The sequence below is a fragment of the Anguilla rostrata genome, chromosome 14, assembly GCF_018555375.3.
Source record: "Anguilla rostrata isolate EN2019 chromosome 14, ASM1855537v3, whole genome shotgun sequence".
Lineage (NCBI taxonomy): Eukaryota > Metazoa > Chordata > Actinopteri > Anguilliformes > Anguillidae > Anguilla > Anguilla rostrata.
In genome coordinates this window covers 29,076,029-29,090,479 of record NC_057946.1, presented here as the reverse complement: position 1 = coordinate 29,090,479, position 14,451 = coordinate 29,076,029, and the positions used below count along the sequence as shown (strand labels likewise).

Here is a 14,451-nt window from a genome sequence, read left to right as displayed (position 1 = left end):
GAGTTTAACATGTCCATCAGCCAGAAATCGGTCTTCTTTTTTCAGCTTTTTTTTATCCAGCTGTTACCTAGAACTGCACAAGAATCTTGAAAATTCAGTTTGAGATGACCCACTGATGATTCAACTTGAGATACCATGAACACAGGCTTTCATACATTATGTCAGCTAAATATGTTCCCCTGTCAGTGGAAATGAGGAATAGATGCGTCATCAGCATAGCAGTGGTAAGAGAAGACATGTGAAGCTATTGCTTAGCTTTGGTGTATAAGGAAAACAGGAGGGGACTGAGAACAGATCCCTGTTGGACGCCTGTGGTAAGGCTGTGATACTTTAAGATGGAACCATTCCAAGTCACCTGATTGGCGTACACGGAAAGGTATGAGGGTCACTATTTCTGTGCATTCCTTGAGATAGTCATTTCAGTCAGAGTGGTCAGAAGGGCCCCATGGCATAGAACTGTATTCAAATGCAGCAGAAAGATCACGTATAGGCTCCAAAAAACTATAGATTGGTGGACTTTCACCTTTGATCTGCTAAAGTAACGGTGAGTTTTTGGAAGTAAATGATGAGAGATGATGTTTTGGCTGTATAGTTTTATCAAATCGAATTGTGGCTGTATTAAGAGATAAAGCAGACTTGTTACCTCTTTTTGATCTTCGATATCGCTCAGGACATATACAGCCTTGTAAATTAAACACGAAAAACAGACCGAGGGGCTTGCTTTTCTGCCCATGTTCAAAGCAACTGTCCGCGCGCATGTTGCGCACTCGGGATAAAAACTCCGGATGAACGAATACGGAGGAGTAGCCTACACAAGCGCAGCATCTTGCCTACGCTACTACTGGACAAGCGTCTTTTTCATCCCCCTTTTCTATGTTGGGCTAAAAAAACACGTCTCGTTCACATTAAGTCAAACACCGAAATGGATTTGTATATCATTCTATAAATAATTTGTCATACCACGCTTCGGGATCGGCGCAGCCACATCTGATTTGTTTAAATTCTGTTTTATGTGAATGACTGTAATGGAAGTGAGAAATAAAATAATTAAGAAATCGTGAGCGGCATAACGTTATTTGCAAAAATGTTTTCTCGTACAGGATTGAAATACTAGCGTTGGACTCGAAGAATTGCTCATTTCTAGCCACAAGCCACTCTAACTGCTGTAATTCACGTCAGCATCGCATTGCGCAACAGTGTCAGCGCCTATAATTTAGAAAACAAGTGCAATCAGCAGAGAAACATTTGTTTTTAAATGCAATATTCTGGCATTTCGCTTGTATTTTATTCAACCATAAAATTAAAGTAAATAAAAATTACTGAAAAGTAGCTAGTAGGCTACTTTTTTAGTCTACGGCTGATGCATCCTACTAAGACGCACGTGGGATACATTAATCATAATAAAACAACACTAGTTGTGTGAAAGCATGTTTATCATTGTTTTGTGGCTACACCCCCTCATAAATGTACACGCACTATCAGTGTACGTTTCCAATACGGCCAGACCCAAAACGAGGGTGGAAAATCCTGGCAGAACGGATGCGCTGAAAAGAAGGTGGCAAGTGAAAAAAAAACTCGTTTTGTGAAATGTTAATTCTGAAACATTCTTGTGTGGGAGACACGTCTATATTTATCAAAGGAGTGGTTGCACTCATCTACTCTCGAAGCTAGCCGTGCCGCCGACAACTAGGCTACAGAAACCGTAGTTTGGGATGAGGACAGATATTTCCATTACTCGGGTGCGCCTAGTTTTGGTTGGAATGGCCCTAGTGTTCGCTACTGTTGCTGGTTTTCTAATTGGAGTCTTTTCAGAACTTAAGGTAAGAGTGTCTGGCGCTGTTCGGGTTATATATGTACAGTTATCTATAATTTGTACTAGAGCAAAGTTTTACTGTTGTTTTCGAAAATAATAGAATATATCTGCCACTATCAGATTATTGGACATATGTTCGTAGGGATGAAGTTGCTTTAATGGGATAACATTGTTTGATGCACGAGCAGCGTGTTACTTGCTATTTTGTTGGTAGGCCTACGTTTTTACTTTTTTCCCAGTTACTCTTTTAATCGGTTTGTTGTATTATCCTGTCTTCGTAACTCCCTCGTGGTTAAAGGTGACTGTAAAATAAAGTATAATTATTACTACAAAACGGCCATGTGTTCAACAGTGATGGTTATACAGCTCGTAGCCTGTCAAGTTGGAAGGAAGCATGTGGAATATCTAATGTGCAAAATGTAAAGCGATGGTTAAGTGTGGTTCCTGTTGTTGCGGTTGTTTTGCATAAGCAGGCTGATTCCGTGTTTGGGTTTGTTATTTTTAGCGACACATATTTACGTTTACAGAATTTCCAGGTGTTTGGAAGGAACTTTTGTTTTTAGATAATACCAAATGGCTATGCAACATGGTAAGAAAAGAGACGGAAAAAGCAAATATACATGGGAAATTGTGAAAGCCAGGAATAATCGCACATTTGCATCGTCACTGGTGAAAGTATCGAATAGCTATATCATATTTATGAGTGAATCGACGAATCAGTCACCTGCGGGCTAAAACTGAACGAATGTAAACATGCTAGTCAATTGCAAAACCTTTGTTTTATTCAAGAAATTAAGTACTTGCGCTGTTTTACTTGCAAATAGAAATGTATTAAACAACTTAAACCCTGTCTCGTGCAGGTTCACTTTATTCGAGTAAATAATAAGAAGAAACTTAATTTTCAGTTTGACCTTGGTCGGTTTATCTGATTGAAATCGCTTCATGATGTGAACTTTATTGAAACCATTCATATTTAGGGTGGCGAAGATACCTACATTCTATTGAAATCGCTGTCCTAGGCAGATAGCCTACGCTACAAGTACCGTATGACAAACTCAAACCTAGACTCTTCTTCTGGCACTTTTTGTGCGTGAAAGAAAATGGATGATAAAACTGCTCACATTTAGGTTCGCTGACATGTTAAACGGTAGAATAGAATTTCCTTATCATGCTGTATGCCTTTCTTAAACAGTAAACCTGGAGGTCTGACGAGTTCTGTAACGGCTGTTCGCTTCTAGTCCACTGTTGATTGACAGTCTATTAAATGGCCGCACAGCTGATTGATTCAAATATTAATTTCACAAATGACCAAATCTTCTGTATTGGGCAGTAGGCTACAAAAACTTCGTTTCATTCGGTATGAGTAAACTAATTAAAATCTCTACTGAATACAATTGCTTATAGTTGCGCATGACTCAAAGTATTTATTTTCTTTGTTTTTGTGTATTAAAACAGTTATTAGCTTTAACAGGGTCTTTAAGGTCTTTCTTAGATGTCCACACAGTAAACTATAACCAGAAGAACCACGTTGGAAAGAAAGGGATATCCAGTATAAGTATATCTCTTAAAAACTCCAAACAGAACTGCAATGGTTTTGGAAGTGTGAGTGATTTTTTTAAATTATAATAGGTCAGGTAAGACTTTGCAGCTGTTGGATATGCGAGAGTGACAGGTTCAAAGAATTAATTTGAAAAGAAATACAAATTTAACTTGTTGCAGCCAGTGGGAATAGTCGCAGCAAATGAAACTAGTCACAGTTAGCTATCTGAAAGTGCAACATCAATAAAGAAATAAAGATGTTCACTTATGCCAATGTAGAGCCATAATACAAATCAGATTCGTAGAGTTAATGTCCATATAAGTCCAGTAAGCATGCTACTACAATCCTAAAACAGACCAGTGAATAGATATTTTTTGTGGGAAGTTTATGAAAGTTGAGGTCTTTGCTGTTGCTACATTCAGGGGTAATACAATGATACAGTCCATGTTTTCATTACTTTACAGGCTCTTCTGATGCCACTGCCTATCTGACGGCATGTAAGCAAAAGACTTGAGCTGAGGCGAAACCATTCTTCTCATCAGGTCATCAGGACACCAAAGAATATGGCTGTGAGCTAGTTTTACTTGAGGAAATTTTAAACCGATTTTACTTTCCGCTTGTGTTATTATTTTTTATTATATTTTTAACAGCTGCAATGCCTTACATCACCTATTATTGTTTTTTTTTGTTTTTTTTTAAATCAATCAAACTTCCTAAAATGTAGCAGTTCCACTTTAAAGGTAATTTTCAAATGACAATATCGGTTTCTTTGCAATTCAGAAGAATTATGAAATGTTTGTTGTCCAGGTGACGTTTATTTTCAAAGTTTCATGTCATGACCAATTGTTGTTGCGCATGTTTGTAATTGCATGGTTTGGCAATGAAATGGTGGTAGTATGACTGAAGTCTGGCCAATAGTTCTGAATGCAGTCAATATAATCTTACTAAAAATGTATCTATGTCAGTGTAACAGACAACTGGTGATTGCAGTGCTAGCCACAAACATGCTTTGTCAGCAAAAAGCGAGGAGAATGTCGCTGTTAAAAACCTTTTTTTGTAAGTTTGGCCATACGCCTGTATGTGTAAGCCCACTTCCCAGTTCATTATCATTTCGAGCATTCACTAGTTAGACAAGTTTTATGTATTTGTTTGCAGTATAATATTATTGAAGACCTGAAACAAAAACAGTCAAATGTAAAGATGGTCTAATAAGAGTACAATGCTAGCTTTGCAAGCAGGGTTTGCAGCTACCTGGGTGTGCAAAAGTGTGGGCACCCCTGGTCAAATAACCCCCCCTTCCCCTATATAATATAGCATGATGATGATAAAAATAATTTCATATAATGGGGATTGGGGAAATGGGGAAACATGGGGATTTCATGTTGTGATTGAGATATACTTATCAGTGCAGCTGGGTGTTTGTCACAGAAGTCACAGGTGCCACGGAGTCTGTGACTTACCACATTTTTTTGCTATTTCTGCAAAAAAAATTAGTTTCTGAAATTTTTTTTTGTTGTTACCAGTTTTGGATGGTAACTGCTAACCTTAACGTAGCCTACAGTGTTACTTGTGTAGGCCTACACATTTTAACAATATCCTATTGCCAAATGCTGGGAGATTCTTATTTAGAGAGAAGGAGAAACAAAGTGTAACTGTGTATACAGATTCTGGAATGTGCTGGGTTCAAGATTATCGTCCTTGTCAGTTGTTGCAATCACATGGGCCCTGTCAACATTGTTGACGGCCAGTGTTCCTTCCCCCATTACAGGAACATTACTGACAACAGGCACTCATTAAAGACTCAGATCCTTCAATGTGCAACATGCTATACCAAATCAAACTTTACAGGAATGAAAACGGATACACGCTTACTGATGCAATCTGAGCGTGCTCTAACCGCAAGCCCCCATTTATTTTTAGGATGGACTGAATTAAATGCACCAGCTTATGGAAGTATTTCGCACGAAGGCCGTTCCTAGCAGCTGCCAACTGCCCGTAAATTTTATTTTTAAACTTCAAGCACTGTTACTGTTAATAACTCATGTTATTTCAATCGTTTCCCACTGCTGCGCATTAGGTCTTTTAATTATAAATAAATGTTTTTTTTAATCAGTTTTCCGTGATTTTCAAAGACTTTTCGATGACTGCTCTTTCATGACTTCTCTGCGACTTCAGCCAATGTTTTCTGTGACAAACACCCAGCCCTACTAATCAGTAATCTGTAGTTTATTGCCTTTAGAATTCCCCAGAAATTATAATTTCATATCTGTTCTATTAAAAAATTCTTCCGGGGGGGGGTGGGGGGGGGGGGGTGGGGGGGTGTATATACAGTGTGTGAGCAGGCATGTATAAAATCCTATGTGTCCCACATGCACACTTGGGCACACAGAATGTGACGTTTAGTGTTCACTGGAGTGAACAGTCCCGCCCCTAGTACAAATACATCGCATCAATACATCAATGCTTTTTACATTCATTATTGTTACCCATCTAACAGTTGTACTTCCTTTCATATAGCCTACTAATGACTGGCTTCAGGTTCAGATTGACACTGATGTGTGAAAAGTACATTCAAATTCCGAGGATGTGCTTTGCTTATAAATTAATGGTTAGTTTCTTCATGATTTTGTGCAGGTGGCACTTCATTTAAAGGTGTCCATTCAAACCATGTCAACGACTGACCTATAACCTAATAGTGTCTGACTTTTTGCTAGAACCAATCAGATTGATTGAAATAAATCTTGCACATTGTAACTTCCCTTTCAGGGGCTGTAGTAATGGAACATTAAGGGTTGAATCTAGGTAATAATTGAACTTTTCTCATAATTTATTTATTTTTCTCAATAATACTGATCCGTTTCCTCTACATTAGATTTTGACGTCTAAAAATATTAGAACAGATAAGAGCCTGCCATTCGGCTTGCCATGAAACAGAACTTGCGTAATATATAAACAATACAAATACATTTTATTAATGGGGCATTTTAAAAATAGATCAAAATAATAAAACCAGTAACATGTAATCTAGTAGATATTTAGTATTTCAAAATAGCTTTAAACAGCAATATGGAGAGAAGAGGATTATGGAGGTTTACAGGGCTGTGCCTAGTCTCGTCTGGATAGGTGCGTGGGTGCGTGGGCCTTTTGCAGCTGAAGTCAGAAATGATTATAATGTGCTACTCAACCACTTGAGAGAGAAAATGTGTTTCGCATCGCATGTAAGTAGGCAGGATGCCTGACACACTTCCTGAGAAATCGGACATCCGCGTTTTGAAGAGTAGAAAGGAAAGAAGATGAGTCATTATGAAATTAGGCTAAATGTATTGCCTAAATATTAAAAAATGAAATGGTACAATATGAAAGAAATGAATACGTTTTTTTTTTACATGTACACAGGACATTGATGATAGATTGCTGTATATGTACCAATTATGTGTTTGCATTCTTCATTTAAAATGTTTTTTTTATTTTTCATCCTTCATTGTTTACAACAGCTAAATGCGAGTGTGATATTTTTGTGACGTTGCATTCCTTCTGCAGAATTCCATGCTGGCACACTCTATGCCACATTGCCTACACTCAACCTCTGTTGCCTAGCATCACAATTGGTCCCCAACAGTGTTGTTCTTAAATTTACAGCCTGAAAAGCCTGTAGTCACCCAGGTAACCATGAAGCACTGTGACAACGTCTTAGAAAATGGCTCCTAAACAAAAAATGCAGAATTACTGATCCAATGATTGATTGAGTGGATGATTGTGCAACTTTTCCCAGTGCATTTCTGTTTTATTTGTGTAATGCTTTTTACAGAGACATTGTCACAACCATACATTTACAGAAAAGCAGGAAATAGGAAAATTGGGAAGCTTGGGAATCTTGAACCTCCAAAAAAGCCAACTCCTCAGTGGGAAGAACACAAAGCAGTCAAACAGTGGTGAGAAACCAAAAAACTCACTGGAGGGAAGAAACCTCAGGAGGAACCGAGCTGTACGAGGGAAGCTGAAGCATCAGTGTCAGTAGTTAAAGATTGGCTAAATGATAATAGGGAGATGATGGGGAATCTAAATGGGAAATAATCACAGTGGTTGACGGTAGCCTAAGGCGATAAGCTTAATCTGAATATGCGGGTCAGACTAGCAAGGTGACAAAGTCTTGAATCATGGCATGGACTTGTGGCAGGAGTGGGTTGGGCCTGGAGCGATCTGTGAACTCAGGGTTAGGGAAAGGGACAGAAGCCGCAGTAAAGAGAATGGAAACGGAGATAGTTTAGGAGCTAGATAATCGCAATGTAAAGTATTGCACATGTAGAGGCCTGTGTGTAATATGGACAAGCCCCAGCGTGCTATGCTATGGTGACATATCTAAAAGATTTTTTTTTAAAAATAAATTAAAAAAAACGGGGTGTACATAACCATGAGAGTAATCTTGGACCGACAGCACCGCAACACAGCACAGAACAGCGAACCAGAGTATATTCTGTGATTCACTGGTTTATTTATTCATATACTGATTAAGTGATTGATTGATAGATAATCTCCCCCCCCCCCCCCTTTCATTTTTTCCAGTGGAGGGATAAGCCAGATGGGTCCCACCCAAACGCCACCCGCACCCGTGGAATTCTGCCGCTGAACGGTAGGCCAGATCAAACCCGGGGGCTCAGCCCCGTTGCTCCCAAACAATTTCAGCTCAAATGACTTCAATTCAGGAGATGCACTTCACAAACTGAAATGTACTTCTCAAACTACAAATCATATTCAGTTATAATGTGCATTATATCAGAGCTTATTTCCAATGAATGAATTGAATTTCTGAATGAATTCATGGGAACTGAGATATTAATGCCTGTCTTTTACCTAAATAATATCCCTGGGCTCTCTGTCAGCCATGATGTTAGTGCCTGTTAACTGGATATCTTATGTTGTGGATATCTTACAAAAGCTTTATATCTCAAAATTCACCGGTTAATGTCCTTTGACAACTATTCCATGTGGATTAAAAAAAGCATTTCTTAATGCCTTTAGATGACCTTCTGTGTGCTTGCTGTTGTATGTGTGTGTGTGTGTGTGTGTGTTGTGTGTGTCTGTCTGATCTTTGCACGGAAGTGCACATTATTTATGTCGGGTAGTCAGTGTGAAAGAGAAATGAGTTATGATTTCACCTACCTGGTTAAAAGTAAGTTGGGCGGTGGAGTGGCAGCATGGGTTCCAGCATCTACAGGGACGGTTCAGGGTAGACGTGGACAGGTACGATCCAACCACAGTCAGACTGGTCAGGAAACTGGGTGTCATCGCTGACCAGCGAGGATAAAGGACTGTCCCCGGTTGGCTATTTCTGACGTGGTGATTGGCTCACAGGTGACAGCTGTTTCAGAAGTAAGAGAGACAGGAAGGTGAAAGTAGCCTAATTACCTTGTTTTACTGCAGTTCACGCATTGGGCTTGTAGAGGAAATGCTTTAAGTCATATTTTCCTGTAACTCTCTCTCTCCCTCTATCCCTCACACACACACACACACATGTGAGTTCACTTAGTTCGCATGTGGCCTGCATATTTCCTTTGCAGGCTGCAATTGTGCGCACACAAACCCACCCACACACACAAACACACACATTTTGGTACTGTATGTCCTCATCATTTGGTTTCGGTATGCGTATGAGAAACCTCACACATTAAAGGTAACAAGCTTATGGAAAGACTGTTATTATTTTGCTGTCCCTGAACTGTGAAGTCAGAACAAAAGTCCACAAAAAAAGGAAAATTAATTTCTTTCGTTTCTCAGTATAATTCCTCTATGACTGTCATTCACTTAATTTCCTGAATTTACTGAATAACCTGGGTAACCATTCCACTAAGCAAGGAACTGTATGTGTGTGTGAGAGCGAGAGAGAGAATATACACTCAGTAGAACACATGACGTGAGCATATCATTCATATTCAAATGCTCCACATGTAACAGAGCTCTCAGGAAACTAAGAATAATTTATTCTCAACTCAGTGAAAACAGGAAATATTCACAGAATTATTTGTTTTTCCCGTTCGTTCCCAGCATTAGTTCATAAAATCCATTATCGTTTGAAATTAGCATAATGTTCTTGCATAGGGTACCAAATACATTGGTCTGGCCAAAAAAAAGTCGCACTCTAATATTTCGTTGGACCACCTTTAGATTCCGGCGCGCATTCGTTGTGGCATTGTTTCGACAACCTTATGCAACGTCACAACATTTATTTCCGTCCAGAATTGCATTATCTTGTATTGACGACGGGAGATTCGAACCACTCCGTAAAGTCTTCTCCAGCACATCCCAAAGACTTTCAATGGGGTGAAGGTCAGGACTTTGTGGTGGCCAATTCATGTGTGAAAATGATTCCTCATGCTCCCAGAACCACTCTTTCACAATTTGAGCCCGATGAATCTTGGCATTGTTGTCCTGGAATATGCCCGTGCCGTCAGGGAAGAATAAATCCATTGATGGGATAACCTGGTCATTCAGTACATTCAGGTACTCAGCTGACTTCATTTTTTTGCTGCATAACGTTGCTGAGCCTAGACCTGACCGATTGAAGCAACCGCAGATCATAACACTGCCTCCAGAGGCTTGTACAGTGGGCACTGTCCAAAAAAATCCAAACGGCGAGTTTTTTTTTGGCCAGGCAGTGTATGTTGCGAACTCAGGGCCAAAATCATGTGTCTTAAGTTCACTGTAGCGCATGTTTGCCACATGTTTAATAAGTTTCAATAAGTTTGCAATGAAGCAACATAACTTTCATTTTTAACAACAAAGGTCTGAACAAGATGCACTCATTTAATGTTTCAGTAAGGTGGACAGTGCCACCTTGTGGCTAATAAATTTTGCCCAAAGTTCAGATGCAGTTTTGCATTTTGGTTAGTGCAATAGAAATTCAGTTTCCTTAAAAAAATGATATTATGCTAATAATTCTTCACCCAGAAATATACCGGCTGTAAGGGTAAAATCTTTTGGGATGGATGTATATGTATATGTATATACATATATATATATATATATATATATAGTACATACAACTTATATAGGTGTGTATATATATATATATATACACAACCCCAATTCCAAAAAAGCTGGGACGGTAAATGAAATGCAAATAAAAACAGAAAGCAGTAGTTTATAAATTTACTTTGAGTTGTGTTCAAACAAAAACAGTATAAAGACAAGGTATTTTATGTTTTACCTAATCAACTTCATTGTTTTTTGAAGATATACGTTTATTATGAAATTTATGTCTGCAACACATTCCAAAAAAGTTGGGACAGTCAAGTGTTTACCACTGTGTAACATCACCATTTTTTTTAATAACACTTAATCAACTGGTGTCTTCAGTGCCCAAACGTTTAATAAGTCTAGTAAGCGGGATGTTCCCCCTTCAGCTGCACAATTGTATGGTGCCTTCATTGCTGTATTTTGCGCTTCATAATGCGCCACACATTCTCAATTGGAGACAGGTCAGGACTGCAGGCAGGCCAATCTACCACCCGCAATCTCTGTTTATGCAGCCATGCACTTGTAATCTGGGCAGAATGTGGTTTGGCGTTGTCCTGCTGGAAAATGCAGGGACCTCCCTGGAGAATAAGTCATCTGGATGGCTGCATATGTTGCTCCAAATTTTGTACATATTTTTCTGCATTAATGGTGCCCGCACAGATGTGCAAGTTACCCATGCCATGGGCACTGGCACACCCCCACACCATGACAGACGCTGGCTTTTGGACCCGACACTGATAACAGTTTGGGTGGTCCTTTTCCTATTTGGCCCGGAGAACACAACAGCTGTTTTGTCCAAAAACTATTTGAAATGTTGACTCGTCGGACCACAAAACACGCTTCCACTGTGCTACTGTCCATCTCAGATGAGACCGAGCCCAGAGAAGTCGGCGGCGCTTCTGGACAGTGTTGATGCATGGCTTCTTCTTTGCATAGTAAAGCCTTATCATGCATCAGTGGATGTAGCGGTGAATGATGTTGACTGACAAAGGTTTACCAAAGTATTCCCGAGCCCATGTCATGATATCCATTACAGACGCATGAAAACTTTTAAGACAGTGACGTCTGAGGGATCGGAGATCACGCGCATTCAGAAGTGGTTTTCGGCCTTGCCCTTTATGCACCAAGGTTTGACCGGATTCCTTGAATATTTTAAATATAGTAGTATCACTATAGAGGGTGAAATGCCCAAAATCCTACCTATTTGTCTTTGGGGAATGTTGTTCTCAAAGTGCTGGATTATTTGCTGACACATCTGTTGGCAAATTGGTGAGCCTCGACCAATCCTTGCTCTTGAAGGACTAGGCCTTTCTTTAAGGCTCCTTATATACTATAACACGATTGCCTCACCTGTTTAACATCACCTGTTTTACATCACCTTGTTATTTCAACATGTCACATCGCTACTAGTCCTAAATTCCCCCGTCTAAACTTTTTTGGAACATTTTGCAGGCAAAATTTCATAATAAATGTATATCTTCAAAAAACAATGAAGTTGATTAGGTAAAACATAAATACCTTGTCTTTATACTGTTTTTGTTTGAATACAAGGCAAAGTAAATTTACAAATTACTGCTTTCTGTTTTTACTTGCATTTCATTTACTGTCCCAACTTTTTTGGAATTGGGGTTGTACATATATGTAGATACACACACACACATGTGCAGTCGCGCACACATACAGAGAGATAACGTGTTTATTTTTGTGTGTGTATCCACAGTTACCAGGTTGGCTGACTTTTTCCAGTCATCAAGTTCAAAAGCCTCCATGTTCCTTAAAGGTAAGAGCCCAAGTGACTAAGCATCATTGACTGTCTAACTCTGCACTTGACCAGAGAAGAGCGTTGCGATATATGTTACGATCTTAGACATTCTTGCCATTTCTTCCAGCCTGCCACAAGATGGACCACAATGGGAATGTGTTGACTTGCATTATCCTTGGTCGTTGTTAGGCAGGATGCAAACTCTCTCACTTCCCATTATTCCTTCTCTCTTCTTGAATCCCTCACTTTCTCTCATCTCTCTGTCTCCCTTCCCTTCTTTCTCTCTGCCTCTCTCTGCCTGTGGTAGTTGTTTGGGTTAGTTTTTTGTTGTTTGGTCTGTTTTTTTTGAAGTTCTATACTTTCTGTGTTTGAACAATGTCTCAATAAAAGAGGCCTCACTCTCTCTCCCCCTCCCTCTCTCCCTCCCTCCCTCCCTCCTGGGGTACAGCTAATGACTCCAGAGAGCAGACCATGGGACAGGTTCAGTGGGAAGAAGTGCAGCACTCCCAGGGCGCGGCCCTGGAGGGGGGCGGCAGGTGGATCCGCGTGGACGAGGCGGGGCTGTACCTGCTCTTCGTTCAGGCTGTGTACAAGCTGAACCCGGCAGCCGTGCCGGCGGGCGTCAGGGCCGGGGCGGTGACCCTGGAGTTCCAGGTGCTGCTGGAGTACCGGGAGCAGGACGTGGTGCAGATGTCCTCCGTGTTCGACACGCACTGCTGGGGCCTGAAGGAGACTGACGTGACCCTGAGCCAGGCCGTCCTCCTCCAGGTGGCGGCTGGGGATCGCATCGCCGTCAACGCCAGCCACCGCCACCTTATGGACTACCACGCCAAACCCCTCTCCAGCTTCCTCACCCTACTGAAATACTCCAACACTGACCACTGAATATGCTCCTAGGATAGCACTCCTAATACGGAGACAGATTACGTCTGGTGATGTAGTTGTATTGTCCATGAACCTCGTATCTCCCATTTATTGTCGTTTAGATTTATTAACACATGTTGAAAGTTCTCGTCCAGCTATATTTTTACTGAACTCTCATCTTGTCCTCTTTCACGGTTTTGATCTGATCTGGGCTTAAGATTCAGTTACTAGTATTTCCACAACTGATACTTTCTCTTATTGGAATGGATTTGAATGGAATGTGTAGGCTATTATTATTATTATTATTATTATTATTATTATTGTTATTGTTATTATTATTATTCATTCATTAATTGTTATTTTATTGTAGTTGTTATCGGGGCTCTGATGCCATTTAATGTAAAGTGAAACAAAAGCAGCTGTTATATTTTATTATACTATTTAAATGTCTTTCAGTTTGATTGTCCAGTTTGAAGCTATTTTTAAGCATGTCATTTGTAAGATTTGTCATCATAAGAGTTAGGGTTAGGGTGTCTAATGCAACACATCACTGTTACAAAATCTTTAATATTTGCAATGGAAAGGTCACAACATAAATAACATTAAATTAACAATTTGTAAAACTTCAGTTCTGTTATGATTTTAAATTCCTCCACACTTTAAGTTTTGACTTGCATTGTACATGTCACTGTATGGGGTGTCATTAAATTTGCTGGCAGCAGACATTTCATTTCATAGGCTACTTTCTTACACTGCATGCCACAGTACAGAATTGCAACTGTGATGTGAATTTAAAAAAAAATGGAATCACGAAAGTGAATATGCTTGGGTTTTGGTTCCCAGTGTGTGATATTTTTGACTTAGAATTTTTGAGGGTACACTTCCTCATTTAAGTTCCAGTGTGTGGTTTCGATTTGTATGCTTTTGATTTGGTGCGGTGAAGGATATTTTACGTTTCTAATGACGTAGCCTTGTTTCCAATGGCTGGCATTTGACGGTTTGTGGGATAAAGCAATAAAATGTCTGTATTTGACTCCAAACCAGCTTCTACAGCGCAGTTGTGGTTCCAGAGGCTGAACATATGAACACGTCAATTTTAGCATTTATTAACACTTATGAACTTGAATGTATTTTTACGTTGTGTCGGTAAGCCTGCTTCTTTTCACGGGTTGCATGAGCCATAGGAAAGAATTACGAAAATATCATTAAAGGTTTTTTTAAGCGTAATCAGCTATACACACCTACTTGGCCAGACAAATCACATTTTAAAAAACCGTGTTATTTAGCTAGGTCGTCAGCCAGTTTTGTGAAAGAGGCCGACTTCAAAGAACTGAATATATAACCAGTTGACAGTAGCCGAGGCTGTAACGCGCTTACTAAGAAAGACCGATAGCAAGCAAGATAAAGTCAGAAAATGTGTATGAGTCACAAAATACATATGAAGTCGCCGCACGATAA

At 39.7% G+C, this 14,451-nt stretch overlaps 1 protein-coding gene across 6 annotated transcripts; it reads left to right on the top strand.

The window, feature by feature from the left end:
* Nucleotides 1-242: 242 nt before the first annotated feature.
* On the top strand, nt 243-13,884 carry si:dkey-220k22.3 (uncharacterized protein LOC796870 homolog). Of its 6 annotated transcripts, none has more exons than XM_064308342.1 (5): nt 243-376; nt 3,818-3,922; nt 7,917-7,983; nt 12,088-12,147; nt 12,578-13,884. In XM_064308342.1, exons 2-5 carry the CDS (start codon nt 3,917-3,919, stop codon nt 13,012-13,014), a joined length of 570 nt encoding a protein of 189 aa, XP_064164412.1. In that variant the 5' UTR covers nt 243-376; nt 3,818-3,916; the 3' UTR covers nt 13,015-13,884. The 6 variants fall into 6 exon arrangements, with proteins under 6 accessions (XP_064164412.1, XP_064164414.1, XP_064164411.1 ...); XM_064308341.1 differs by lacking the exon at nt 243-376 and adding an exon at nt 1,475-1,555; XM_064308340.1 differs by lacking the exon at nt 243-376 and adding an exon at nt 1,478-1,820.
* The last annotated feature ends 567 nt before the right edge of the window (nt 13,885-14,451 follow it).